A 26,967-nucleotide genomic window follows, 5' to 3' on the forward strand; every position below is an offset into this window, starting at 1 on the left:
CTTACGTACAGGAATAAGCACCATTACTTTCTGTCCCTCGTGTAATTCCCTGAGTCTGGCATTCTGATTATACCATTCAGATTGATGGGCCTGTGCCCCTTGGAGATTTGTTTGTGTTAAGGCCATTAACCTCGCCATCCTTTCCCGCATCTGTGCAACATACTGCAGGATGTGTTGACTATGATCAATAAAGCTTCCTTCCCAGCTTTCAGGAACTAGATCCAGTGGTCCTCTAACCCTGCGGCCATACAACGATTGAAAGGGGGAAAAACCAGTAGAGTCTTGTGGCACTTCCCTATATGCAAACAGGAGCTGCTGCAGTGCCTTTTCCCAGTCCCTCCCCTCTGATTGCACATATGCCTGCAACAGGTGTTTGAGGGTTCTATTAAATCTCTCACATAATCCATTAGTCTGGGACGTATTCCCTTAAGGGACGTATTCCCCCTTTTCCATAATGTCTGTTACAATTCCCCCTGAAATTGGGCCCCCTGATCCATTACAATCTCTTGGGGATAGCCCAGTCTACTAAATATGTCACTCAGGGCCTGAGCTACATGCTCTGCATCTATAGAGGAGAGTGCTACAGCCTCGGGATATCGAGTTGCAAAGTCTATGAGGGTCAATATATTTTTCCTGAATGACTAGGAATCTTAAGTGGCCCAACTATATCTACGGCTACCCACTGAAAGGGTTCCCCAATTATAGGTAAAGGATGTAGAGGGACTCTTTGCGGTACACCTCCCAACCTCTGACGGGTATCACAGGAGGCTCGATAATGCTTCACAACATGGGATACCTTGGGCCAAAAAAAACTTCTCAAAACTCGAGCAAGGGTTTTCCTGACCCCAAAGTGTCCAGCTGCTGGTATGTCATGGGCTAAGGTCAACAGCTGCTGTCGATACCTTTGGGGAACCACCAATTGCTTTAAGGCACTGCCGTGGTCCAGATCATCACTATGAGGAGAAATTCTATACAACAGTCCGTTAACCCATCCTGCCTTGTACCCCTTAGAGTCAGATAACCCACTATCTGCTGCACTTCGTAGTTTGGCTAAGGTGGAGTAAGTTTTCTGTAACTTTCTGAATTCACTCCTATCTACCTCCCACAGGTCAACCGCTGTACCCCTATTCCTAAACATATCATTCTCAGTGATGGGCATACTCACCACCTGTGGATTGAGTTCAGAAGCAGTAGTGTGTTGGATCTGAGTGAGAGCGGGCCCCAGGGTGGAAGAAGATACAGAGTTTGTCTCTGTTGAGGAGGTCATTCTCCGGGCTTGGCTCCTGGTCACCACTTGAACAAAATGTGTGACCAGTCCCTGTCCTAGGTCATTTCCCAGAATTACTTTTGGTGGCAGGCCGCTAAGAACTCCTACATCCACATGGCCATGGGCTGCCCCCCCAGCCCAGATGCACTCGAGCTACTGGGATATCCCGAACTTGATCCCCTGCCGTGGTGATTCTAACCCTTTGGTCCTCCAGGATCTTGTCTACCAACACAAGGTCAGGCTCTATGAGGGTATCGGAGGCTCCTGAATCTCTCAGACCCTGGACCTCCTGGTCATCCACCCAGACAGACTGCAAATGACCTATCATGTTTCTGGGAGTTTGGCGTCCCTCCCCCACTACCAGGTCCACCACATACACACCATCCATCACCTCTGGTGCATCAGGATGGGAATATTCCCTTTCAAATCCCCCCACTAGTTGGTAGACCACATTAACTGGGCAGGACGAGCTCCCACATAAGGTCCTCGAGACTGGGTGCAATCCTTCTGCATGTGCCCTGGCTGATCACATCGGTAACATCTGCGGGGATAGGCCTGTTGCACTAGTGAGTGTCGAGGTGCTGTATCCCTCTGGTAAGATGGGGCAGATAATAATCTGGTTTTCTGGGTCTCTCTCATTCCCATTCTCTGTGTTCCTGGTTGCTGTACACTGGGTGCCTTCCATCTGACCCGGTTAGCAAGATACTCATCTGCCATTCGGGCTGCTGACTCTGGGTTTGGAGGTTCATGGTCAGCCACCCACTCTCGAACCTCTGGTGCCATTTTATTTAATAATTGTTCTAGCACCACTTCATTCAGGATTTGTTCAGGGGAATACACATGTCGTCCATCCCACCACTGCTGGCATGCTCTCTTCAGTTGTCTGGCAAATTCAGCATGGGAGTCATCCCCCCCCCACGATTTATAGTCCGGAATTTTGCCCGATAGGATTCGGGGGTGACTTGGAATTTTGCCAGCAGGGCTGTCTTCACCAGTTGGTAGTTTCCCACATCCTCATTTGCTAGCGATTGATAGGCTTGCTGAGCTTTGCCTGTTAAACTGGGTCCCACATAACAAGCCCACTCCCGCTCATCAATCTGGTGCACTGTCATCAGTTTCTCAAAAACCTGCAGTTGAGTATCAATGTCCGTCTCTTCTTCCTTAAATCTGGGCACATCTCCGAATCTTAGAGGTGGCTTTCTACTTTCTTCTTCTTGAACAGTCTGTCTAGCTGATCCCTCTGGGTAGATATTTACTCCCAGCACAGTTTGTATTACTCCTGCCCTCTCCCTAGAGGTAGCTCTGTCCCCTAGGGCTTTCATCCACCGCTCCAATGTTTCAGGAGTTGCCTCTGGTCTCTGCATTCTCCCCATTCTTGTCCCCACTGCTGGGATTTGCTCTTCCTCCTCATCACTTAGAGCAATCTCCCCTGGGTGAGCTCTGTCAAACTCCAATAGTAGAGTGATTAACACTTCCTTTTGTTCAGTTCCATTACAGGGGATCTTCTTTAGCTTGCAGAACTCAAACAACTGCTGTTTCCTAGTCCTCCTGTAATATTTCTCTGCTTCCCTTAAATCGCCTATTGCAGCTTCACTAGCCATTCTTCCTGAGATGTCTCTTGGGTTATCTGATGGGACTGATGTTACTTGGCTACTTTTTACTAGAGATGAGCGCCTGAAATTTTTCGGGTTTTGGTTTTGGGTTCGGTTCCGCGGCCGTGTTTTGGGTTCGACCGCGTTTTGGCAAAACCTCACCGAATTTTTTTTGTCGGATTCGGGTGTGTTTTGGATTCGGGTGTTTTTTTCAAAAAACCCTAAAAAAACAGCTTAAATCATAGAATTTGGGGGTCATTTTGATCCCATATTATTATTAACCTCAAAAACCATAATTTCCACTCATTTTCAGTCTATTCTGAATATCTCACACCTCACAATATTATTTTTAGTCCTAAAATTTGCACCGAGGTCGCTGGATGACTAAGCTAAGCGACCCTAGTGGCCGACACAAACACCTGGCCCATCTAGGAGTGGCACTGCAGTGTCACGCAGGATGGCCCTTCCAAAAAACACTCCCCAAACAGCACATGACGCAAAGAAAAAAAGAGGTGCAATGAGGTAGCTGTGTGACTAAGCTCAGCGACCCAAGTGCCCGACACAAACACCTGGCCCATCTAGGAGTGGCACTGCAGTGTCACGCAGGATGTCCCTTCCAAAAAACCCTCCCCAAACAGCACATGACGCAAAGAAAAAAAGAGGCGCAATGAGGTAGCTGTGTGAGTAAGATTAGCGACCCTAGTGGCCGACACAAACACCTGGCCCATCTAGGAGTGGCACTGCAGTGTCACGCAGGATGTCCCTTCCAAAAAACCCTCCCCAAACAGCACATGACGCAAAGAAAAAAAGAGGCGCAATGAGGTAGCTGTGTGAGTAAGATTAGCGACCCTAGTGGCCGACACAAACACCGGGCCCATCTAGGAGTGGCACTGCAGTGTCACGCAGGATGTCCCTTCCAAAAAACCCTCCCCAAACAGCACATGACGCAAAGAAAAATAAAAGAAAAAGAGGTGCAAGATGGAATTGTCCTTGGGCCCTCCCACCCACCCTTATGTTGTATAAACAGGACATGCACACTTTAACCAACCCATCATTTCAGTGACAGGGTCTGCCACACGACTGTGACTGATATGACGGGTTGGTTTGGACCCCCACCAAAAAAGAAGCAATTAATCTCTCCTTGCACAAACTGGCTCTACAGAGGCAAGATGTCCACCTCATCATCATCCTCCGATATATCACCGTGTACATCCCCCTCCTCACAGATTATCAATTCGTCCCCACTGGAATCCACCATCTCAGCTCCCTGTGTACTTTGTGGAGGCAATTGCTGCTGGTCAATGTCTCCGCGGAGGAATTGATTATAATTCATTTTAATGAACATCATCTTCTCCACATTTTCTGGATGTAACCTCGTACGCCGATTGCTGACAAGGTGAGCGGCGGCACTAAACACTCTTTCGGAGTACACACTTGTGGGAGGGCAACTTAGGTAGAATAAAGCCAGTTTGTGCAAGGGCCTCCAAATTGCCTCTTTTTCCTGCCAGTATAAGTACGGACTGTGTGACGTGCCTACTTGGATGCGGTCACTCATATAATCCTCCACCATTCTTTCAATGTTGAGAGAATCATATGCAGTGACAGTAGACGACATGTCCGTAATCGTTGTCAGGTCCTTCAGTCCGGACCAGATGTCAGCATCAGCAGTCGCTCCAGACTGCCCTGCATCACCGCCAGCGGGTGGGCTCGGAATTCTGAGCCTTTTCCTCGCACCCCCAGTTGCGGGAGAATGTGAAGGAGGAGATGTTGACAGGTCGCGTTCCGCTTGACTTGACAATTTTGTCACCAGCAGGTCTTTGCACCCCAGCAGACTTGTGTCTGCCGGAAAGAGAGATCCAAGGTAGGTTTTAAATCTAGGATCGAGCACGGTGGCCAAAATGTAGTGCTCTGATTTCAACAGATTGACCACCCGTGAATCCTTGTTAAGCGAATTAAGGGCTGCATCCACAAGTCCCACATGCCAAGCGGAATCGCTCCCTTTTAGCTCCTTCTTCAATGCCTCCAGCTTCTTCTGCAAAAGCCTGATGAGGGGAATGACCTGACTCAGGCTGGCAGTGTCTGAACTGACTTCACGTGTGGCAAGTTCAAAGGGCATCAGAACCTTGCACAACGTTGAAATCATTCTCCACTGCACTTGAGACAGGTGCATTCCACCTCCTATATCGTGCTCAATTGTATAGGCTTGAATGGCCTTTTGCTGCTCCTCCAACCTCTGAAGCATATAGAGGGTTGAATTCCACCTCGTTACCACTTCTTGCTTCAGATGATGGCAGGGCAGGTTCAGTAGTTTTTGGTGGTGCTCCAGTCTTCTGTACGTGGTGCCTGTACGCCGAAAGTGTCCCGCAATTCTTCTGGCCACCGACAGCATCTCTTGCACGCCCCTGTCGTTTTTTTAAAAATTCTGCACCACCAAATTCAAGGTATGTGCAAAACATGGGACGTGCTGGAATTTGCCCATATTTAATGCACACACAATATTGCTGGCGTTGTCCGATGCCACAAATCCACAGGAGAGTCCAATTGGGGTAAGCCATTCTGCGATGATCTTCCTCAGTTGCCGTAAGAGGTTTTTAGCTGTGTGCGTATTCTGGAAAGCGGTGATACAAAGCGTAGCCTGCCTAGGAAAGAGTTGGCGTTTGCGAGATGCTGCTACTGGTGCCGCCGCTGCTGTTCTTGCGGCGGGAGTCCATACATCTACCCAGTGGGCTGTCACAGTCATATAGTCCTGACCCTGCCCTGCTCCACTTGTCCACATGTCCGTGGTTAAGTGGACATTGGGTACAACTGCATTTTTTAGGACACTGGTGAGTCTTTTTCTGACGTCCGTGTACATTCTCGGTATCGCCTGCCTACAGAAGTGGAACCTAGATGGTATTTGGTAACGGGGGCACACTGCCTCAATAAATTGTCTAGTTCCCTGTGAACTAACGGCGGATACCGGACGCACGTCTAACACCAACATAGTTGTCAAGGACTCAGTTATCCGCTTTGCAACAGGATGACTGCTGTGATATTTCATCTTCCTCGCAAAGGACTGTTGGACAGTCAATTGCTTACTGGAAGTAGTACAAGTGGGCTTACGACTTCCCCTCTGGGATGACCATCGACTCCCAGCAGCAACAACAGCAGCGCCAGCAGCAGTAGGCGTTACACGCAAGGATGCATCGGAGGAATCCCAGGCAGGAGAGGACTCGTCAGAATTGCCAGTGACATGGCCTGCAGGACTATTGGCATTCCTGGGGAAGGAGGAAATTGACACTGAGGGAGTTGGTGGGGTGGTTTGCGTGAGCTTGGTTACAAGAGGAAGGGATTTACTGGTCAGTGGACTGCTTCCGCTGTCGGCCCAAGTTTTTGAACTTGTCACTGACTTATTATGAATGCGCTGCAGGTGACGTATAAGGGAGGATGTTCCGAGGTGGTTAACGTCCTTACCCCTACTTATTACAGCTTGACAAAGGGAACACACGGCTTGACACCTGTTGTCCGCATTTCTGGTGAAATACTTCCACACCGAAGAGCTGATTTTTTTGGTATTTTCACCAGGCATGTCAACGGCCCTATTCCTCCCACGGACAACAGGTGTCTCCCCGGGTGCCTGACTTAAACAAACCACCTCACCATCAGAATCCTCCTGGTCAATTTCCTCCCCAGCGCCAGCAACACCCATATCCTCCTCATCCTGGTGTACTTCAACACTGACATCTTCAATCTGACTATCAGGAACTGGACTGCGGGTGCTCCTTCCAGCACTTGCAGGGGGCGTGCAAATGGTGGAAGGCGCATGCTCTTGACGTCCAGTGTTGGGAAGGTCAGGCATCGCAACCGACACAATTGGACTCTCCTTGTGGATTTGGGATTTCGAAGAACGCACAGTTCTTTGCGGTGCTACTGCTTTTGCCAGCTTGAGTCTTTTCATTTTTCTAGCGAGAGGCTGAGTGCCTCCATCCTCATGTGAAGCTGAACCACTAGCCATGAACATAGGCCAGGGCCTCAGCCGTTCCTTGCCACTCCGTGTGGTAAATGGCATATTGGCAAGTTTACGCTTCTCCTCCGACAATTTTATTTTAGGTTTTGGAGTCCTTTTTTTACTGATATTTGGTGTTTTGGATTTGACATGCTCTGTACTATGACATTGGGCATCGGCCTTGGCAGACGACGTTGCTGGCATTTCATCGTCTCGGCCATGACTAGTGGCAGCAGCTTCAGCACGAGGTGGAAGTGGATCTTGATCTTTCCCTAATTTTGGAACCTCAACATTTTTGTTCTCCATATTTTAATAGGCACAACTAAAAGGCACCTCAGGTAAACAATGGAGATGGATGGATACTAGTATACAATTATGGATGGACTGCCGAGTGCCGACACAGAGGTAGCTACAGCCGTGGACTACCGTACTGTACTGTGTCTGCTGCTAATATAGACTGGTTGATAAAGAGATGTAGTAGTAGTATGTATGTATAAAGAAGAAAGAAAAAAAAAACCACGGGTAGGTGGTATACAATTATGGACGGACTGCCGAGTGCCGACACAGAGGTAGCTACAGCCGTGGACTACCGTACTGTACTGTGTCTGCTGCTAATATAGACTGGTTGATAAAGAGATGTAGTAGTAGTATGTATGTATAAAGAAGAAAGAAAAAAACACCACGGGTAGGTGGTATACAATTATGGACGGACTGCCCAGTGCCGACACAGAGGTAGCTACAGCCGTGGACTACCGTACTGTACTGTGTCTGCTGCTAATATAGACTGGTTGATAAAGAGATGTAGTAGTAGTAGTATGTATGTATAAAGAAGAAAGAAAAAAAAACCACGGGTAGGTGGTATACAATTATGGACGGACTGCCGAGTGCCGACACAGAGGTAGCTACAGCCGTGGACTACCGTACTGTACTGTGTCTGCTGCTAATATAGACTGGTTGATAAAGAGATGTAGTAGTAGTAGTATGTATGTATAAAGAAGAAAGAAAAAAAAACCACGGGTAGGTGGTATACAATTATGGACGGACTGCCCAGTGCCGACACAGAGGTAGCTACAGCCGTGGACTACCGTACTGTACTGTGTCTGCTGCTAATATAGACTGGTTGATAAAGAGATGTAGTAGTAGTATGTATGTATAAAGAAGAAAGAAAAAAAAACCACGGGTAGGTGGTATACAATTATGGACGGACTGCCGAGTGCCGACACAGAGGTAGCTACAGCCGTGGACTACCGTACTGTACTGTGTCTGCTGCTAATATAGACTGGTTGATAAAGAGATGTAGTAGTAGTATGTATGTATAAAGAAGAAAGAAAAAAAAACCACGGGTAGGTGGTATACAATTATGGACGGACTGCCGAGTGCCGACACAGAGGTAGCTACAGCCGTGGACTACCGTACTGTACTGTGTCTGCTGCTAATATAGACTGGTTGATAAAGAGATGTAGTAGTAGTATGTATGTATAAAGAAGAAAGAAAAAAAAACCACGGGTAGGTGGTATACAATTATGGACGGACTGCCGAGTGCCGACACAGAGGTAGCTACAGCCGTGAACTACCGTACTGTGTCTGCTGCGACTGGATGATAAATAATGATATAAAAAATATATATATATCACTACTGCAGCCGGACAGGTATATATTATATAATGACGGACCTGCTGGACACTGTCTGTCAGCAGAATGAGTTTTTTATAGAATTAAAAAAAAACACCACACAAGTCACACGACGAGTGTTTAACTTTTTCAGGCAATCACAATATAGTATACTATACTACTAACTATACTGGTGGTCAGTGTGGTCAGGTCACTGGTCAGTCACACTGGCAGTGGCACTCCTGCAGCAAAAGTGTGCACTGTTTAATTTTAATAATAATATGTACTCCTGGCTCCTGCTATAACCTATAACTGGCACTGCAGTGCTCCCCAGTCTCCCCCACAATTATAAGATGTGTGAGCTGAGCACAGTCAGATATATACATAGATGATGCAGCACACTGGGCTGAGCAGTGCACACAGATATGGTATGTGACTGAGTCACTGTGTATCGTTTTTTTCAGGCAGAGAACGGATATAGGCCCTCATTCCGAGTTGTTCGCTCGGTATTTTTCATCGCATCGCAGTGAAAATCCGCTTAGTACGCATGCGCAATGTTCGCACTGCGACTGCGCCAAGTAACTTTACTATGAAGAAAGTATTTTTACTCACGGCTTTTTCATCGCTCCGGCGATCGTAATGTGATTGACAGGAAATGGGTGTTACTGGGCGGAAACACGGCGTTTCAGGGGCGTGTGGCTGAAAACGCTACCGTTTCCGGAAAAAACGCAGGAGTGGCCGGAGAAACGGTGGGAGTGCCTGGGCGAACGCTGGGTGTGTTTGTGACGTCAACCAGGAACGACAAGCACTGAACTGATCGCACAGGCAGAGTAAGTCTGAAGCTACTCTGAAACTGCTAAGTAGTTAGTAATCGCAATATTGCGAATACATCGGTCGCAATTTTAAGAAGCTAAGATTCACTCCCAGTAGGCGGCGGCTTAGCGTGTGTAACTCTGCTAAATTCGCCTTGCGACCGATCAACTCGGAATGAGGGCCATATTAAATAAAACTGCACTGTCTGGTGGTCACTGTGGTCAGTCACTAGTAAACTCTGCACTCTCTACAGTTCTACAGTACTCCTAAGCTCCAGTAAATCAGGTCAATCTCTCTCTCTCTCTCTTCTAATCTAAATGGAGAGGACGCCAGCCACGTCCTCTCCATATCAATCTCAATGCACGTGTGAAAATGGCGGCGACGCGCGGCTCCTTATATAGAATCCGAGTCTCGCGAGAATCCGACAGCGTCATGATGACGTTCGGGCGCGCTCGGGTTAACCGAGCAAGGCGGGAAGATCCGAGTCGCTCGGATCCGTGTAAAAAAAGCTGAAGTTCGGGCGGGTTCGGATTCCGAGGAACCGAACCCGCTCATCTCTACTTTTTACTGAAACCTGTTCCTGTAGAGCTTGGTGTATTTGTATACAGCACCTTATGCTCTTCCCACTGGACAGGACTGCATGACCCCACTGCTGTCACCGATTGTGAAGACCAGGAGTATTAGAGCATAAACTCAGAGTGTACTCCTGGACTTCTGGGTCAGGTCACGCAGACAGGAGACAGATAAAGATATAACAATATATTTATTAGGGATTTACATAGTACAAGCTCTCTAAATCAACTATAAGATAACCACAGTTGAAATTAACCCCAGAACAACAGGGCCCAATAAACACCAGTTTACTGTCAGACTTCTCAGCACTTTCCCACATGCTCTTGTCTGGATGTAGTATAATTGTGGAGGATCACAGGAGTTTGAAGCAGTGTTCATACAGCAGAGCCAACAAGTCTGCAAATCCGGAGAAAAGTTGGTAATCCAGTAGCCACAATGCTCCCAGGCCAAATCCTCAGGACACTAGCAGCAGCTGAGACTCCAAGACTAGTAGCTTTTAGAAGCAAAACCACACACACCTGGTGATCTCTTACATTCCCTTTTTAAAAAAGGTTCCAATTTCCCCCACCAACAACCCTCCTGCAAAGGGTGGTTTTAGGGAAAGGTCCTCCCTGATTGGTAGAGATCAATGAGGGTCTGTAAAAGAGATGAGTCATGAGGAGATCCCCCCTGCTGGTCTTATGCCCCAGTGTCTGTCCTAGGGGAGAACAATGGGGTCTTGATGCAATTAATCCCTTGGTGATGGGGGGAAGATAGCCAGTCACTCCCTGTTTTAACCTTGTATATTTATCGTATATTTATGACCTCAGAGGGCTCCAACTGCTCCCAGCTTCCTGCTATTAGTGTCTAGTGACTGGTCCAGAATAAAACATCACACCTGGCCCTGTTTAAGAACAATAGCTGATGGTTCAATTCTGTACTACAACATTGTCAGAATGGACCTTGGACAGTAGATTCTGTCACAGGAGGGGCATAGAGGGAGGGGCCAGCCCACACTATTAAACTCTTAAAGTGCCAATAGCTCCTGGTGGACCCGGACTACGAGAAAAGGATTTACCGGTAGGTAATTAAAATCCTATTTTTCCTTCCCTCAGGATATTTGATGTTACTGTTGTGGTCATTATGGCTCCCCTATTCCACACATGTGCAGAGTTGTGTATATCTGCGTCACGCCTAACCATACGCCACCATCATTATCGGCGCAATCCTTGCATCTGAAATTTTATGTGCAGTTGCTAAAAAGCACGAACTCTGTCTGCAAGAGGTACAGTAATCGTGTGAATAGACCTGTACGTTGCAGTTCCTGCGCCGAGAGCTCGCAATTACTTGTTCCATTTGTCATGTACGTTCCACGCTTCCTTATGCTGTTCTTCATCTGATGTTGGACAACACTCAGGGATATCTGAAGATGACGCATTATCTCACAGTGTCTTTTCATCTGCTGACCTCACTCGCAGGCCGCCATGATACATAAATAGAGCGTTATGGGGTGGATCTGTCCAAGCTGGCCACACAGACATTATACCAAACTGGAAATGGATCAGTGTTGGCAGCTCACTGTATGGTCTAATAACAGATAAATACATGCAAAGCTGTATACAGTATATATCATCTACTCAGGGCTTGTCTGGTTTCAGACATTCTGCCCGGTGAGATTCCCGTGTGATGGCTTCTGACCTCCATCCCTGCATGGTAGACCTCTGTATATGAATGTCCTCTCCTGAATCTGCTTTTCACAAGACAAGTTACTACCGAACCCTAGAAAGTGGTTTCCAAGAACCTCTGATAACCAGTCGTGGATGCTCAGTAAGGGGGTAGAGGTTACAGATCCCGTGTGATTATATATACACGTAGACAATCACTGTGTCAGGTATGGCTATGTCCAAGCATTGACCACAGTTCTGGTGACCTTGGTGATGGGTTCCTGTCCGTCCTGCAATGAGTGCCGTCACAATGTAGTAACATTAATGGCTACATGTGGTTATGAGGGTCCCAATACCAACCTGGCATCACCTATAATTATGGAAATCTGTAGTAAACAGCCAGGCGTCTGAGGCCTCCTAGTCCCCAAGAAGACTGAGGGATTTGGACAGTGTGACATTAAATGTAGATGTTTATTTAATACTTCCACCAGCTGAGAAGAATAGCGATCTGCTTTTATTGGTCTATCACCATGGTGTGCTGATCTTACCCTGGTTAGCCACCGTCCAGCCCCCGTACCTCTATATTACATTACTGCAATGTTGTTCTACCCAGACTGTGCTGGGGATTCCGCCCGTCTGTGGCCGACAAGTAATTATACCTCCTGCAGAGCACAGATACACCAGGGCAGTGAAGGGCAAACATTGCAAGTCCTGTTGCCTTTCACTAATAGTGTTCTCTAGGGTCCTATTGGCTCGTATTCTATCTCTGCCAAATGAACGTCTTTCGGATTAGCAGATCGCTCAGCGCAAATCATCCCATCTTAGTGTTCCTTCTAGGATGCGTTGCGGGCAGAGGAAGAGGTGCCAGGCCAGAACATGTGAACGATCAAAAAGGGTCCGCAGCTGTGCGGGAAGGAGGTTACGACCCTGCAGACATCACTATTAGGTGCAGTGCGTCCCCCTTTACGTCACTAATGGGGGAGTGCTGGCCAGCGCTTACTGAGTGCTGGTATACCACCAAGCTCTCCCTTAAATGTAAATAGACGGCATCTTTTTACTTGGTGGCGCGGCAATGTGCTGGCTGCTTTAGCAGGGCGCCGCTAAAGGGTCAGGGTGCAGTTTGCCCTTTAAAAAATAAGTATAGCGTAGTGCCCTGCGAAAACACTATGGGGGTATCCATAGTCATGAAAAGAAGGTGTTTTTCAAGTTTTTTTATATTTACCCCTATCCAATTACCTCGGGTGAAATACACCAATTTTTCTTACGAAAATACATAGGTCCCACGAAAAGCCACTTACGTATGTATTTTCTCTGCACTTTTCCTGCACAAAATGGTCACATTGTGGATTTGGCTTCGCCTTCCTGACACTTGACAGAGTGCATCCCTTTGGTGGTTGGAAGAGGGCAGTAACGTTCCTCTGTTTTGTGGGAGTGCCAAGGCCAGGGTCTACTCCCGACGGAGATTTCATGGCGGCTTCCTCTGTGACCTCATGGGTCACTCAGCCGGCGGATGGTGTCACAAGTGATCCGTTGCTCCATCCTTGGGACGCAGCAGCGGATCATGCATACATACATGAGGCGTCTACTTATTCCAGGAGCCTCCTGCTGCTTTACCCTATGAGAGCGTCACCGCTGCTTCCAAGATGCCTACTCCATCCACATGTGAATCAGGCCCTGTGCATCCACCTGAATCTGTACCAGCTGCTGGGGTAATGAACGCGTCTTCCGTCCACCAAGGATCGATTTACCTCTGCCCCAACACCACTGACCTCTCTATACTCAACCAATATAGACCACACAATGGGCCCGATTTAGAGGTGCTCACTGTTGCATGCGCTGCTGTGATTTTGTATGCAGCGGACTTGTGAAAATATGCTAATGACTCCGACAATGTGGGTTATTCAGGTTAGCAAACCAAAATAGCACACTAATAGGCAAAACCATGCTGCACTGCAGGTGGGGCAGATGTAATATGTGCAGAGAGAGTTAGATTTGGGTGGTTTATAGTGTTTCTGTGCAGGTTAAATACTGGCTGCTTTATTTTTACACTGCAATTTAGATTTCAGTTTGAACACACCCCACCCAAATCTAACTCTCTCTGCACATGTTACACCTGCCCCCCAACCCCCCTGCAGTGCACATGGTTTTGCCCATTAGATAACATTTTTGGTTTGCTAACAACTCTGAATAACCGCTCAGTCATTAACACCTTCCCACAGGAAGCTGCAACATCCAGGAATATCGAGTGGTGTGCACTGACCATTATCAAAGGCCTTGGTCAATCACCAGACCTCCTGCTAGGAAAGGACAATTATCATCTCATTTCCTAGCAGAGCCGGATTATAGGAGGGGCGACAGGGGCGGTCATCCCGGGGCCCCCACACACTGTCCCCCAGTCTCTCCACTCAGTGGCAGATCAATCGGCAGTGGGTAGTACTAATATGGAGTCAGATTGACTCATTATTAGTAGCCGCGGGCAGTCCCAACAACAACAAAGGAGACCAGAGGAAAGGAGGAGGGGCCCTTCCCCAGCCCCACCCCTCTCCCTACCTCACACCTTCGGCTCCTCCTTTCTGCTGTTGCCGACGGGGACGGTCTTGTAATTATGACGGGTTGGTAGTGGGAGACCGGTGTTTGGGATCCCGGAGGTCACCATACCAACCCCGGGATCCCGGTCTCCAGTTTGCCGGTGGGGGGGAGCACAAAGAAGTCCCTTGCGGGCTCTCTGTAATCACCACGCTGTGCTCGCCACAGATTTTATTCCCACTCTATGGGAGTCGTGGACACCCACGAATGGGAATAGTCCCTGTTAATCGGCATGCCGACTGTCGGGCTGGCCAGATATCAGGATTCCAGCATCAGTATAGTGACCGGCGGGATCCCGACCGCTGGTCACATGACTACATCCCATTATGACTACAGATACCCCATCGGGTAGCCGGCCTGCCAATCCTAAACAGATGCCACCCAGGTAGGCACCACACTTTTCAGGCACCCAGTGGTGGAGCGGTAACTCTTTCCCCGGGCTGGATGCAGGGTCCCAGGTCCCGCTGCTCCCCCTCCCCGGTCCCAGACAGCAGGGAGAGAGACCATGGACTGCTGCCGCAGCAGCCTCTGTCTCTCCCCAGCCCACCACACAACACACACTGCTATGTGCTGGGCTAGGAAGAGAGGCAGCTGCAGAAGCAGTCAGTGCTCTCCCTGTGTATGGATAAGCAGCACTGTGTGTGTGTGTGTGTATACAGTATATATATATATATATATATATATATATATAATCGAAACATTGCTGTGTCTGTAACTGCATTTATCCGGGTGCCGCTTTTATGTTTGGACTCCTGGTTGGGGAGGACCTACAGCGGGCACCGGAGCTGATGCATGTATCAAGGTGTGCTGCCTGACGGGACGGTATAGTATATATACTCATATATATATCTGATACTGTACTATTTGATGGGTCTCCCACAAGTTTGTAACCCAGGGGCCCTGTTTCCTAGTCACAGGAGATGGTGGTTGCGTATCCTGTACAGTCACATACAGATATGTCCACTTACATCTAGCCTCCCTGCATGTTAAACAGCCCTTCTAGTCACATCATGCCGTGGTGTGATTCAGTAGTGCCGAGCGTCATTATGTGTGACTTTTCCGTTAAAATGCATTTGCAAAACTATGAAATAAATCTTCAAAGCTCTGACCACATCCAGAGATTTTGACTCAACGAAGGCGTCAGTAGCCACAGGAACCACGATAGGTTGGTTTATGAGGAGAGAGGAAACCACCTTCGGTAAAAATTGCAAGACGTGTCCTCAATTCAGCTCTATCTTCATGGAAGATCAAATAAGGGCTCTTGTGAGACAAGGTCGCTAACTCAGACACCCGCCTTGCAGATGCCAAGGCCAACAGGATGACCACTTTCCAAGTGAGGAATTTTAACTCCACCTTCCGTAAAGGTTCAAACCAATGTGATTGAAGGAACTGCAACACCACATTAAGATCCCATGGTGCCTCTGGAGGCACAAATGGAGGTTGGATGTGCAACACGCCTTTCACGAAAGTCTGAACTTCTGGAAGGGAGGCCAATTGTTTCTGAAAGAAAACCAATAAGGCTGAAATCTGAACCTTAATTGAGCCCAATTTTAGGCCCGTGTCCACACCTGCTTGTAGAAAATGGAGAAACCGTCCTAGCTGAAACTCTTCCGTAGGAGCCTTCTTGGATTCACACCAAGAAACATATTTCCTCCAAATACGGTGGTAATGTATGGAAGTTACCACTTTCCTGGCCTGACTAAGTGTGGGAATGACTTCACTGGGAATACCCTTACAAGCTAGGATTTTGCGTTCAACTGCCACGCCGTCAAACATAGCCGCGGTAAGTCCTGATACACGCACGGCCCCTGTTGTAACAGGTCCTCGCGCAAAGGAAGAGGCCAGGGATCTCCGATGAGTAATTCCTGAAGATATGGATTCCAAGCCCTCCTTGGCCAGTCTGGAACAATGAGGATCGCTCAGACCTTTGTTCTTCTTATGATCTTTAGAACTTTTGGAATGAGAGGAAGTGGAGGGAACACATACACCGACTGAAACACCCACGGTGTCACCAGAGCATCCACTGCGATCGCTTGAGGGTTCCTTGACCTGGAACAATAACTCTGAAGCTTCTTGTTGAGACGAGAAGCCGTCATGTCCACTTAAGGAACTCCCCAATGACCTGTCACCTGCGAAGACTTCTTGGTGGAGTCCCCACTCTCCTGGATGGAGATCGTGTCTGCTGAGGAAGTCTGCTTCCCAGTTGTCCACTCCTGGAATGAAGATTGCTGACAGAGCGCTTGTATACTTTTCCGCCCAGCGGAAAATCCTTGTGGCTTCTGCCATCGCCGCTCTGCTTTTCGTTCCGCCCTGACGGTTTATGTACGCTACTGCTGTTACATTGTCCGACTGGATCAGTACAGGCAGACTTCGAAGAAGATGTTCCGCTTGTAGTAGGCCGTTGTAAATGGCCCTTAGCTCCAGAACATTTATGTGGAGACAAGCTTCCTGACTTGACCATCTTCCTTGGAAGTTTTCTCCCATTGTGATTGCCCCCCAACCTCGGAGACTTGCACCAGTGGCCACTAGGATCCAGTCCTATATCCCGAACCTGCGCCCCTCTAGGAGGTGAGAGCTGTGCAGCCACCACATCAGTGATACCCTGGTCTTGGAAGACAGGGTTATCCTCTGGTGCATGTGTAGATGGGACCTGGACCACTTGTCCAACAGGTCCCACTGGAATACCCTGGCATGAAACCTGCCAAACTGAATGGCCTCGTAGGCCGCAACCATCTTCCCCAGCAACCGAATGCATTGATGGATTGACACTCTTGCTGGTTTCAGAATTTGTTTGACCAGACTCTGAAGTTCCAGAGCCTTTTCCACAGGAAGAAAGACTCTCTGTAGTTCTGTGTCCAATATCATTCCCAAAAACGACAACCACGTCGTCGGAATATACTGTGATTTTGGCAAGTTTAGGAGCCAACCATGTTGTTGAAGAACTGTCATGGAGAGTGCAACGTTTCGGACCAACTGGTCCCTGGATCTCGCCTTTATCAGGAGATCGTCCAAGTATGGGATAATTGTGACTCCTTGCTTGCGAAGGAGAACCATCATCTCCGCCATCACTTTGGTGAAAATCCTCGGAGCCGTGGATAGACCAAATACCAACGTTTGAAATTGGTAATGACAATCCTGAGTTGCAAATCTCAAGTAAGCCTGATGCGGAGGATAAATGGAAACATGCAAATAGGCATCTTTTATGTCCACCGACACCATAAAATCCCCTTCCTCCAAACTGGAGATCACTGCTCGGAGAGACTCCATCTTGAATTTGAATCTCTTTAGGTAGAAATTCAGGGATTTCAGGTTTAGGATTGGTCTGACCGAGCCGTTCGGCTTCGGGACCACAAACAGGCTCGAATAAAAACCTTCTCCCTGTTGTGACTGGGGAACCTTGACGATAACCTGATTTTGACAAAATTTTTGTATTGTGTCGCAAACTACCTCCCTATCCGGAAGAAAAGCTGGTAAGGCCGATTTGAAAAACCGGCGAGGGGGGACGTCTTGAAACTCCAGCTTGTACCCTTGGGATACTATTTGTAAAATCCAAGGGTCTAGGTTCGAACTAACCCAAAACTGACTGAAGAGTTTCTGACGGGCCCCCACCGGTGCGGACTCCCGAACAGGAGCCCCAACGTCATGCGGTGGAATTGGCAGAAGCCTGGGAGGACTTCTGCTCCTGGGATCCTGACAAGGCTGGAGATCATTTACCTCTTCCCCATCCTCTAGTAGCAAGGAAGGGAGAACCTCAGCCCTTTCTGAATTTATTGGGCCGAAAGGACTGCATCTGATAATGGTGCGGTTTCTTTTGTTGTGGAGGAACATATGGTCAAAAGGATGACTTACCCGCGGTAGCCGTAGATACCAATTCATCAAGGCCGTCTCCAAATAAGGCCTTACCTTTATATGGTAGAGATTCCATACTTTTCTTGGAGTCAGCATCAGCATTCCATTGGTAAATCCACAACGCTCGTCTAGCTGAGACTGCCATGGCATTGGCCTTTGATCCCAAAAGACCAATATCTCTTGAAGCTTCCTTAAGGTATGCTGCAGCGTCTTTGATATAACCCAGCGTCAAGAGGACGCTATCCCTATCTAGGGTATCTATATCAGATGACAAGTTATCTGCCCACTTCTCAATAGCACTACTTACCCACGCAGACGCAATGACAGGTCGGAGTAGTGTACCTGTGGTCACATAAATAGACTTCAACGTAGTTTCTTGTTTACGATCCGCGGGATCTTTAAGGGCCGCCGTGTCAGGTGACGGGAGAGACACCTTTTTAGACAAATGAGACAAGGCCTTGTCCACAGTGGGGGGTGACTCCCACTTTTCCCTATCCGTCGAGGGAAACGGATAAGCTGCCATAATTCTTTTGGGAATCTGAAACTTTATGTCAGGACCTTCCCAAACTTTTTCAAATAGCGTGTTCAGTTCATGAGAGGGAGGAAACGTTATCTCAGGTTTCCTTTCTTTATACATACAGACCCTTTTATCAGGGATAGCTGGGTCCTCAGTGATATGTAATACATCTTTCACCGCCACAATCATGTACTGAATACTTTTAGCCAATTTTGGGTGTAACCTGGAATCGCTATAGTCGACACTGGAATCAGTGTCCATGTCGGTATCAGTGTCCGCCAACTGGGCCAACGTACGTTTTTGAGACCCTGAGGGGACCTGACTTTGGAATAACATATCTTCCACAGATTTCTTCCATGCCTGGGTCTGCGACTCAGACTTATCTAGCCTCTTACTAATAAGAGCCACATTAGCATTCAAAGCGTTCAACACATTTACCCAATCAGGTGTCGGCGGTGCCGACAGGGTCACCCCCACAGCCGTCTGTGTCCCTAATACAGCCTCCTCCTGGGAAGAGCCTTCAGCCTCAGACATGTCAACACTCGTGCATCAAACACCCCCAGACACACCGGGCATATAGGGGACAGACCCATAGTAAAGTCTGTTAGAGAGACACAGAGAGGATTTGCCAGCTCACAACCCTGCGCTGAAAAACGGGTCTGAAATAGCCAAGACAATGTCAGACCTATAGCGCTTTTATCACATATATATATTGCACCAATTATATGCCTCCCCCCTCCGTTTTGCACTCCTCGTACTTGTCAGTGAGGAGGACCAGCGTCTCTGCAGCTTCTGGAGAGGAAATGGTGCCGTGAGCTGTGAGGAAGAAGCTCCGCCCCCTTAATGGCGCGCTTCTATCCTGCTTTTCTCAATATTTATACTGGCGAGGGTTGGGACAGTGCCGCAGCACTAATGCCCCCTCTTGCCAGTGGGCTTAATGAGGATGTTTTTTCAGCTGCCCAGGGCACCCCCCCCCCCCTGCCCTGCACCCTGCAGTGCTGTGTGAGTGGGAGCCAGGGCCGGTTCTAGGCCTTTTTGCGCCCCGTGCGGGTAGTATGGGCGTGGCTTCATACAGGGGGCATGGTCAGTTATGCCCCCTGTACAGTAGTAGCGCCGCTGAAATGCTGTGCGGTGCGCGATGATGTCATCGCGCACCGCACAGCAAAGGTCCTCTCCACGAAGGGAAATGACGCTACGCGTCTAGTTCCCTGACACCCTTCACAGCGGGACGCAGCGGCACCTGGACACAACGGGAGGCACAGCACTGCAGTAGCGGATCTTGCCATAGTGCGGCACCCTCCGGAAGGCTGCGCCCCGGGCAAAAGTCCTGCTTGCCCATGGCAAGATCCGCTACTGGTGGGAGCTTGGCGCACAGTGTCTGCCCGCTGCGCGGTACCTCATAAAATGCCGTCACTGAAGTTGAAGTCTTCTTTTCTTCGGTTACTCACCTGACTTCTGGCTCTGAAAGGGGGTGACGGCAGGCTGTGGGAGCGAGCATCTGAGCGTACCCAGCGATCACACACTCAGGAGCTAATGGTGTCCTGTAGCCAGAAGCAGAGCCCTTGAACTCACTGGAAGTGGGTCATACAGCAGCCAGCCAGCAGCCTCCCTGAACATAAAAAACCTAACAAAAAAGTATTTTCAGAGAAACTCAGTAGTGCTCCCTGTAGTGCGTCCAGTCTAAAACTGGAGTCTGGAGGAGGGGCATAGAGGGAGGAGCCAGTTCACACCCTTTCAAAGTCTTAAAGTGCCCATGTCTCCTGTGGATCCCGTCTATGCCCCCATGGTTCTAATGGTGACCCCAGCATCCTCTAGGACGTATGAGAAAAAGATTTACCAGTAGGTAATTAAAATCCTATTTTCTCTTGCGTCCTAGAGGATGCTGGGGTCCACATTAGTACCATGGGGATGTACCAAAGCTCCCAGAACGGGAGTGAGAGCGCTTTGGCTGCTGCAGAACTGATTGACCAAACCTCAGGTCCTCAGAGGCCAAAGTATCGAACTTGTAGAACTTTGCAAACGTGTTCAACCCAGACCAATTAGCCGCTCTGCAAAGCTGTAAAGCCGAGACACCCTGGGCAGCCACCCAGGAAGACCCCACCTTACGAGTAGAGTGGGCCTTAACAGACATAGGACACGGCAATCCTGCCGTAGAATACGCATGCTGGATAGCGAACCTGATCCAGCGAGAGATTGTCTGCTTAGAAGCGGGACACCCAAGTTTCTTGGGATCATACAGGACAGAGAGTCCGATTTTCTGTGACGAGCAGTCCTCTTCACATAGATTTTTAGAGCCCTTACAACATCCAAGGACTTTGATTAAATTGAGGAGTCAGTAGCAACTGGCACCACAATAGGTTGGTTGGTATGAAATGCCGACACAACCTTCGGAAGGAACTGCTGACGTGTCCGGAGCTCAGCTCTTTCTTCATGGAAGATCAAGTAGGGGCTCTTACAAGACAAAGCCCCCAACTCCGACACACGTCATGTGAGAAACTTGACCTCAACCTCCGGTATAGGTTCGAACCAATCCAATTGGAGGAACTGTAACACCACGTTAAGATCCCAGGGCGCCATAGGTGGCACAAAGGGAGGCTGGATGTGCAGAACCCCCTTCAGGAAAGTCTGAACCTCAGCAAGGGAAGCCAACTGTTTCTGGAAGAAAATGGATAAGGCCGAAATTTGGACCTTTACGGACCCCAACCTCAGGCCCATATGCTTGCAGGAAGAGGAGAAACCATCCCAGTTGAATCTCCACCATAGGAAACTTTTTGGACTCGCACCAAGATACATATTTTTTCCAAATATGATGGTAATGTTTAGACGTTACTCCTTTCCTAGCCTGTATCAGGGTAGGAATAACCTTGTTCGGAATGCCCTTCCGAGCTAATATCTGGCGTTCAACTTCCATGCCATCAAACGTAGCCGCGGTAAGTCTTGATAAGCAAACGGCACCTGCTGCAGCAGGTCCTCCCGAAGAGGAAGAGGCCTCGGCTCTTCTAGCAGTAGATCCAGAAGATCCACGTACCAAGACCTTCTTGGCTAGTCCGGAGCAATGAGGATTGCATGAACTCTTGTTCTCCTTATGAGTTTTAGAACTCTTGGAATGAGTGGAAGTGGAGGAAACACGTACACTGACTGGAACACCCACGGAGTCACTAGGGTATCCACCGCCACAGCTTGCGGGTCCCTCAACCAAGAACAATACCGCTGAAGCTTGTTGTTGAGACGAGAGGCCATCACGTCTATTTGAGGTACACCCCAAAGATCTGTCACCTCTGTGAACACCTCTGGATGGAGTCCCCATTCTCCTGGATGGAGATCGTGTCTGCTGAGGAAGTCCGCTTCCCAGTTGTCTACTCCCGGAATGAAGATTGCTGTCAGCGCCAACTCATGTTTTTCTGCCCAGAGGATGATTCTTGTTACCTCTGACATTGCAGCTCTGCTCTTCGTTCCGCCATGTCAGTTTATGTAAGCCGCCATCATTACATTGCCCGACTGCACTTGAATGGCTCGATCTCGCATAAGATGGACCGCTTGGAAAAGACCATTGTAGACGGCTCTTAGTTCCAGAATGTTTATTGGAAGGATGGATTCCAGGTTTGACCACCTTCCTTGGAAGGTTTCCCCCTGAGTGACTGCGCCCCAGCCCCCGGAGACTTGCATCCATGGTTAGAAGGATACAGTACTGAATCCCGAACCTGTGGCCCTCCAGAAGGTGGGGTAGTTGTATCCACCAGAGGAGTGAAATCCTGGCTTTCGACGACAGACGTATTCTCTGGTGCATGTGTAGATGAGATCCCAACCACTTGTCCAGGAGATCCAGTTGGAAAGGCCAAGCATGAAACCTTCCGTACTGTAGAGCCTCGTAAGAGGCCACCATCTTCCCCAGAAGGCGAATGCACTGATGAACCGAAACCCGGGCTGGCTTTAGGACATCCCGGACCATTGTTTGTATCACCAACGCTTTCTCCTCCGGAAGAAACACCCTCTGCACATCCATGTCGAGGATCATTCCCAGAAAAGACAATCTCCTGGTCAGCTCCAAATGTGATTTTGGAAGATTCAGGATCCAACCGTGTTCCGTGAGCAGATGAGTCGTGAGAACAATGGACTGCAACAACCTCTCCCTGGACGATACCTTTATCAGCAGATCTTCCAGATATGGGATTATGTTCACCCCCTGTCTGCGGAGGAGAACCATCATCTCTGCCATCACCTTGGTGAACACCCTCGGTGCTGTGGAGAGGCCGAATGGTAGTGCCTGGAATTGATAGTGACTGTCTAACAGTGCAAATCTGAGATAAGCCTGATGTGGCAGCCAAATCGGAATGTGGAGGTACGCATCCTTGATATCCAGGGATACCAGAAACTCTCCCTCCTCCAGACTGGAAATCACTGCTCTGAAAGACTCCATTTTGAATTTGAACACTTTCAGGTATGGGTTCAATGATATCAAGTTCAAAATTGATCTGACCGAACCATCCGGTTTCGGTACCACAAAATGATTTGAATAATAACCCTTGTTTTGCATATGAGGTGGAACTGGGACAATGACCTGTGACTTTTCCAATTTGAGGATGGCTTCCTATAGGATAGCCCTGTCTGTCAGCAAAGCTGGCAAGCCTGATTTGAAGAATCGGTGAGGCGGGAGTTCTTGAATCTACAGTCTGTACCCCTTGGACACAATATTCTGTACCCAGGGATCCAGGCCGGACGACACACAGACGTGGCTGAAATTTCTGAGTCTCACACCCACCAGCCCGTCCGCCAGGCTTTGAGGTCCACCGTCATGTTGAGGATTTTGAGGTACCAGAAGCAGGTCTCTGGTCCTGGGAGCCTGCGGGTTCAGGCTTTTTGCATTTTGCCCGACCACCTCTAAAGAAAGTGGTAGAAGGCTTGGTTTTTTTTGTCTTATCGGTCCGAAAGGACTGCTGCACAGCTGAAGAAAATGGTTTCTTCGTGGAAGGAGTAGCAGAGGGAAGGAAAGGTGACTTACCCATGGTTGCCGTAGAAATCCACGCATCCAACTCTTCCCCAAATGGAGCCTGACCTGTGTAGGGTAGGTTCTCCACACTTCTCCTGGATTCCACGTCTGCAGACCATTGGCGTAGCCAGAGTCCCCTGCGAGCTGATACCGACATGGAGAAAATCCGTGCAGTCAGCATACCCAGGACTTTCATGGATTCCACCATGAACCCTGCAGAATCCTGTATGTTGCGTAAAAACAATTCAATGTCACTTCTATCCATTGTATCCAAATTCTCTAGTAATGTGCCTGTCCACTTTACTATGGCTTTAGAAATCCATGCACAGGCAACAGTGGGCCTTAACGCCCCTCCTGAAGCAGTGTATATGGATTTGAGCGTAGTGTCAATCTTACGATCAGCTGGTTCTTTTAACTCGGTAGATCCTGGAACAGGTAAAACCACCTTTTTAGATAGTCAACAGATGCGTCAACAATTGGTGGGTGTTCCCATTTTTTCCTATCTTCCTCAGGGAAGGGAAAAGCAACCAGAACTCTTTTTGGGATCTGGAATTTTTTCTCCGAGGTTTTCCCAGGATTTTTCAAATATAGCGTTTTATTCTTTAGGTTAGCGGAGCTTTCTTATTTTCAGTGAAGTAAGCCTCCTCAACCTGCTCAGGTGTGGTGTCATTAATATTTAACACATCTCTAGTGACCTCAATCATGAGCTGCACCCCCTTTGCAAGGGATGCCGCCCCCTCAGCACCTCCCCATCACCGTCTGCAGTATCAGAAATGGTATCCGTGTCATCTTGCATAATTTGGGCAAGTGCACATTTCTGTGGGAACATACAAGGGGATTTTGCAGGAATAGGGACAGAGCCTGACCAAACTACCATAGACTTCTTCAACACCTGAGTTTCAGTCTCAGTATTAGCTGCCCTAGTAGAGCTCTGAGAGATCATTCCTTTGATAGAAGTTAACCACTCAGGTTCAACAATAGGGATCTGAGACAAAGCATTACAATCCTGTGTACATGGAATGGATCCCTCCTGAGAGGAAACATCTCCTGCAGCATATGACACAGAGTCCCTAGACATGGCTATGTGAGATATTAACACACACACACACACACACACACACACACACACACACACACACACAGAAATGTCAGACACCGTTTCCCCCCAAGTATGCCACAGAGAGACACAGAGATTGGAGCCAACCCACACACAGCGCTTTTTAAGGTAGAACTAATGAAACTACCTGCGCTGTCTGTATACCTTAATAGACTACACAGACTTTACACAGCCTCCCCCCCTTCTACAACCCCCTGGTACCGCACAGGATAGCTGGAGTTGCTTGGAGGGACAGCTCTCCCTGTCAGCGTCTGTTGCACAGGAACTGCAGGCAGGAAAATGGCGTGAACGCTGCTGGGTCCGCTCTGAGTAGAAGCTCCGCCCCCGCACATGGTGCTGCTTCACGCTTTTCATTGTATTATACTGGCCTAAGGGATTTCTGCTGGCAGCGATCTGGGGACCCTGACAGGCTTGCTGACCAGTTTAGGGTATAGGCACTGGCTCAGAGCGCCCCTCATAACGCCGCACTATGTACCGCTGAGCCCCGGAGCGCGGTTAGTACCGTGCTCTCTACCCTGTTGCCGGCATCTTCACACCGTCTCCCCGCTTGCTAGGGGGGGCGGTGACTCACACGCCACAAACATCTTCTGGCTCTGTTAGGGGGTGTTGGCATGCTGCCGGGGTGAGCGGTCGCCTGGGGCAGCTAATGATTGATCCCCTCAGCGGAGATAGTGGCTCTCACCCCGTAGGGTAGGACACTACTCCCCAGGGGTGTTTTAAGAGAGGAGGAGGCCTGTGTGCAGCCTTCTGCTTCAGGGGCCCCCTCCTCTCTGACTGATGCTCAGCATTTAATACTTGCCTATGGGCGGTGCCATCCTTCTCCGCGGCAATAGAGTCTGAGCAGACTCTATTGCGCATGCGCAAAACTCTGGGAACACGGCGCGGCGGCCATTTTCTCGAAGATTTTGCTAATGCGCATGCGTGAAACGTCAGAAAAATGGCCGCCGTGCCATCTTTACGGAGTTTTCAGCAAGCGCAATAGAGTTTGTTCCCCCTAGTGCTTAAACTCTATTGCGCTGCCGAAAAGAGATGGCTTCGACGGGGGACTTCAGAGAGGTAAGTATTAAGCAAATGGGTGCGGGGTGGTCCCCCCTGGACCTGGGGGCCCGTGTGCCTCGCACACACTGCACCCATTATAGAAACGCCAATGCTACTCCCCCCCGAAGTCCCACGAAGCAGCAGCCTCCCTCCAAAATAATAAACTGTTAAAAAAAAACTTTTGCTAGAGAAACTCTGTAGAGCTCCCCTAGCTGTGACCGGCTCTTTCGGGCACATTTTCTAAACTGAGTCTGGTAGGAGGGGCATAGAGGGAGGAGCCAGCCCACACTCTCAAACTCTTAAAGTGCCAATGGCTCCTGGTGGACCCGTCTATACCCCATGGTACTAATGTGGACCCCATCATCCTCTAGGACTTAAGAGAAAAGAGTTTGTGCAGTTTCTGAGTAGCCCAGAACTTACTCAGCCGCTGCGATCACTTCAGCCTGTCTGGGACCGGAATTATGTCAGACACCCTCCCTGCAAACGCTTGGACACGCCTGCGTTTTTCCAACCACTCCCTAAAAACGGTCAGTTGCCACCCACAAACGCCCTCTTCCTGTCAATCTCCTTGCGATCGCCCGTGCGAATGGATTCTTTGCACAAACCCATTGCTGAGCGGCAATCCACTTTGTACCCGTGCGACGTGCCTGCGCATTGCGGTGCATACGCATGCGCAGTTCTGACCTGATCCCAGCGCTGCAAAAAATGCTAGCGAGTGATCAGGTCTGAATTACCCCCCTGTGTATTGAGAACTGTGCTGCTAATTGTTACCTGTGCTGTCTTTTAGTTTTCTGTGATGTTAAGTTCTGTGTACCGTGTGTTGTTCTAATGTGTGTTTATGTATGTCGCTGCGCAACACTTGCTGCGCCTTAAATAAAGAAATAATAATAATAATAATGCAGAAGCCGAGTTTTAGGTGCTGGAGAGGAGAAAATCATACATTTATGTCAGTGCGGATCCTGCGGCATCTAAACTATGGGGTGAATGTAATAGCCTGTGACATACAGGCGTCGGCGAGATTCCGGCGAGACTGCCCAACGTCTTAAAAGCATATATCATATATTGATCAAAACCAGGCTGGTTTTGCATTTTAAATGACTGCCCCTTTAAAACATCAGCAGGCTTGCCAAGATCTTGCCAATGCCCGCTAGTCACAGGGTATACATTTACCCCTATATCTTCTTCCTGCTGCCACAGCTTCAAGTACAACAGGGCATCTGCCCAGGGTCCCCTCACTCATAGTTACATCACCAGTGTGGGGGCACTGTGGCGTATTGCGGACTGGGGGCACTGTGGCGTATTGCGGACTGGGTGCACTGTGGCGTATTGCGGACTGGGGGCACTGTGGCGTATTGCGGGCTGGGGGCACTGTGGCGTATTGCGGACTGG

The 26,967-nt window shown here is 48.9% G+C and overlaps 1 protein-coding gene across 1 annotated transcript in view; it reads left to right on the top strand.

Annotated features, from left to right (window-relative positions):
* The first annotated feature begins 20,338 nt into the window (after positions 1-20,338).
* The window catches only part of LOC134928727 (fucolectin-1-like), a 49,549-nt gene continuing 42,920 nt past the window's right edge, over positions 20,339-26,967 (top strand). Inside the window, exon 1 of the mRNA XM_063924743.1 lies at positions 20,339-20,430. Coding sequence (XP_063780813.1) covers positions 20,339-20,430 — 92 coding nt within the window. The remainder of the gene's footprint in view (positions 20,431-26,967) is intronic.

The sequence above is a fragment of the Pseudophryne corroboree genome, chromosome 5 (genome assembly GCF_028390025.1).
Source record: "Pseudophryne corroboree isolate aPseCor3 chromosome 5, aPseCor3.hap2, whole genome shotgun sequence".
NCBI classification, from domain to species: Eukaryota; Metazoa; Chordata; class Amphibia; order Anura; family Myobatrachidae; genus Pseudophryne; species Pseudophryne corroboree.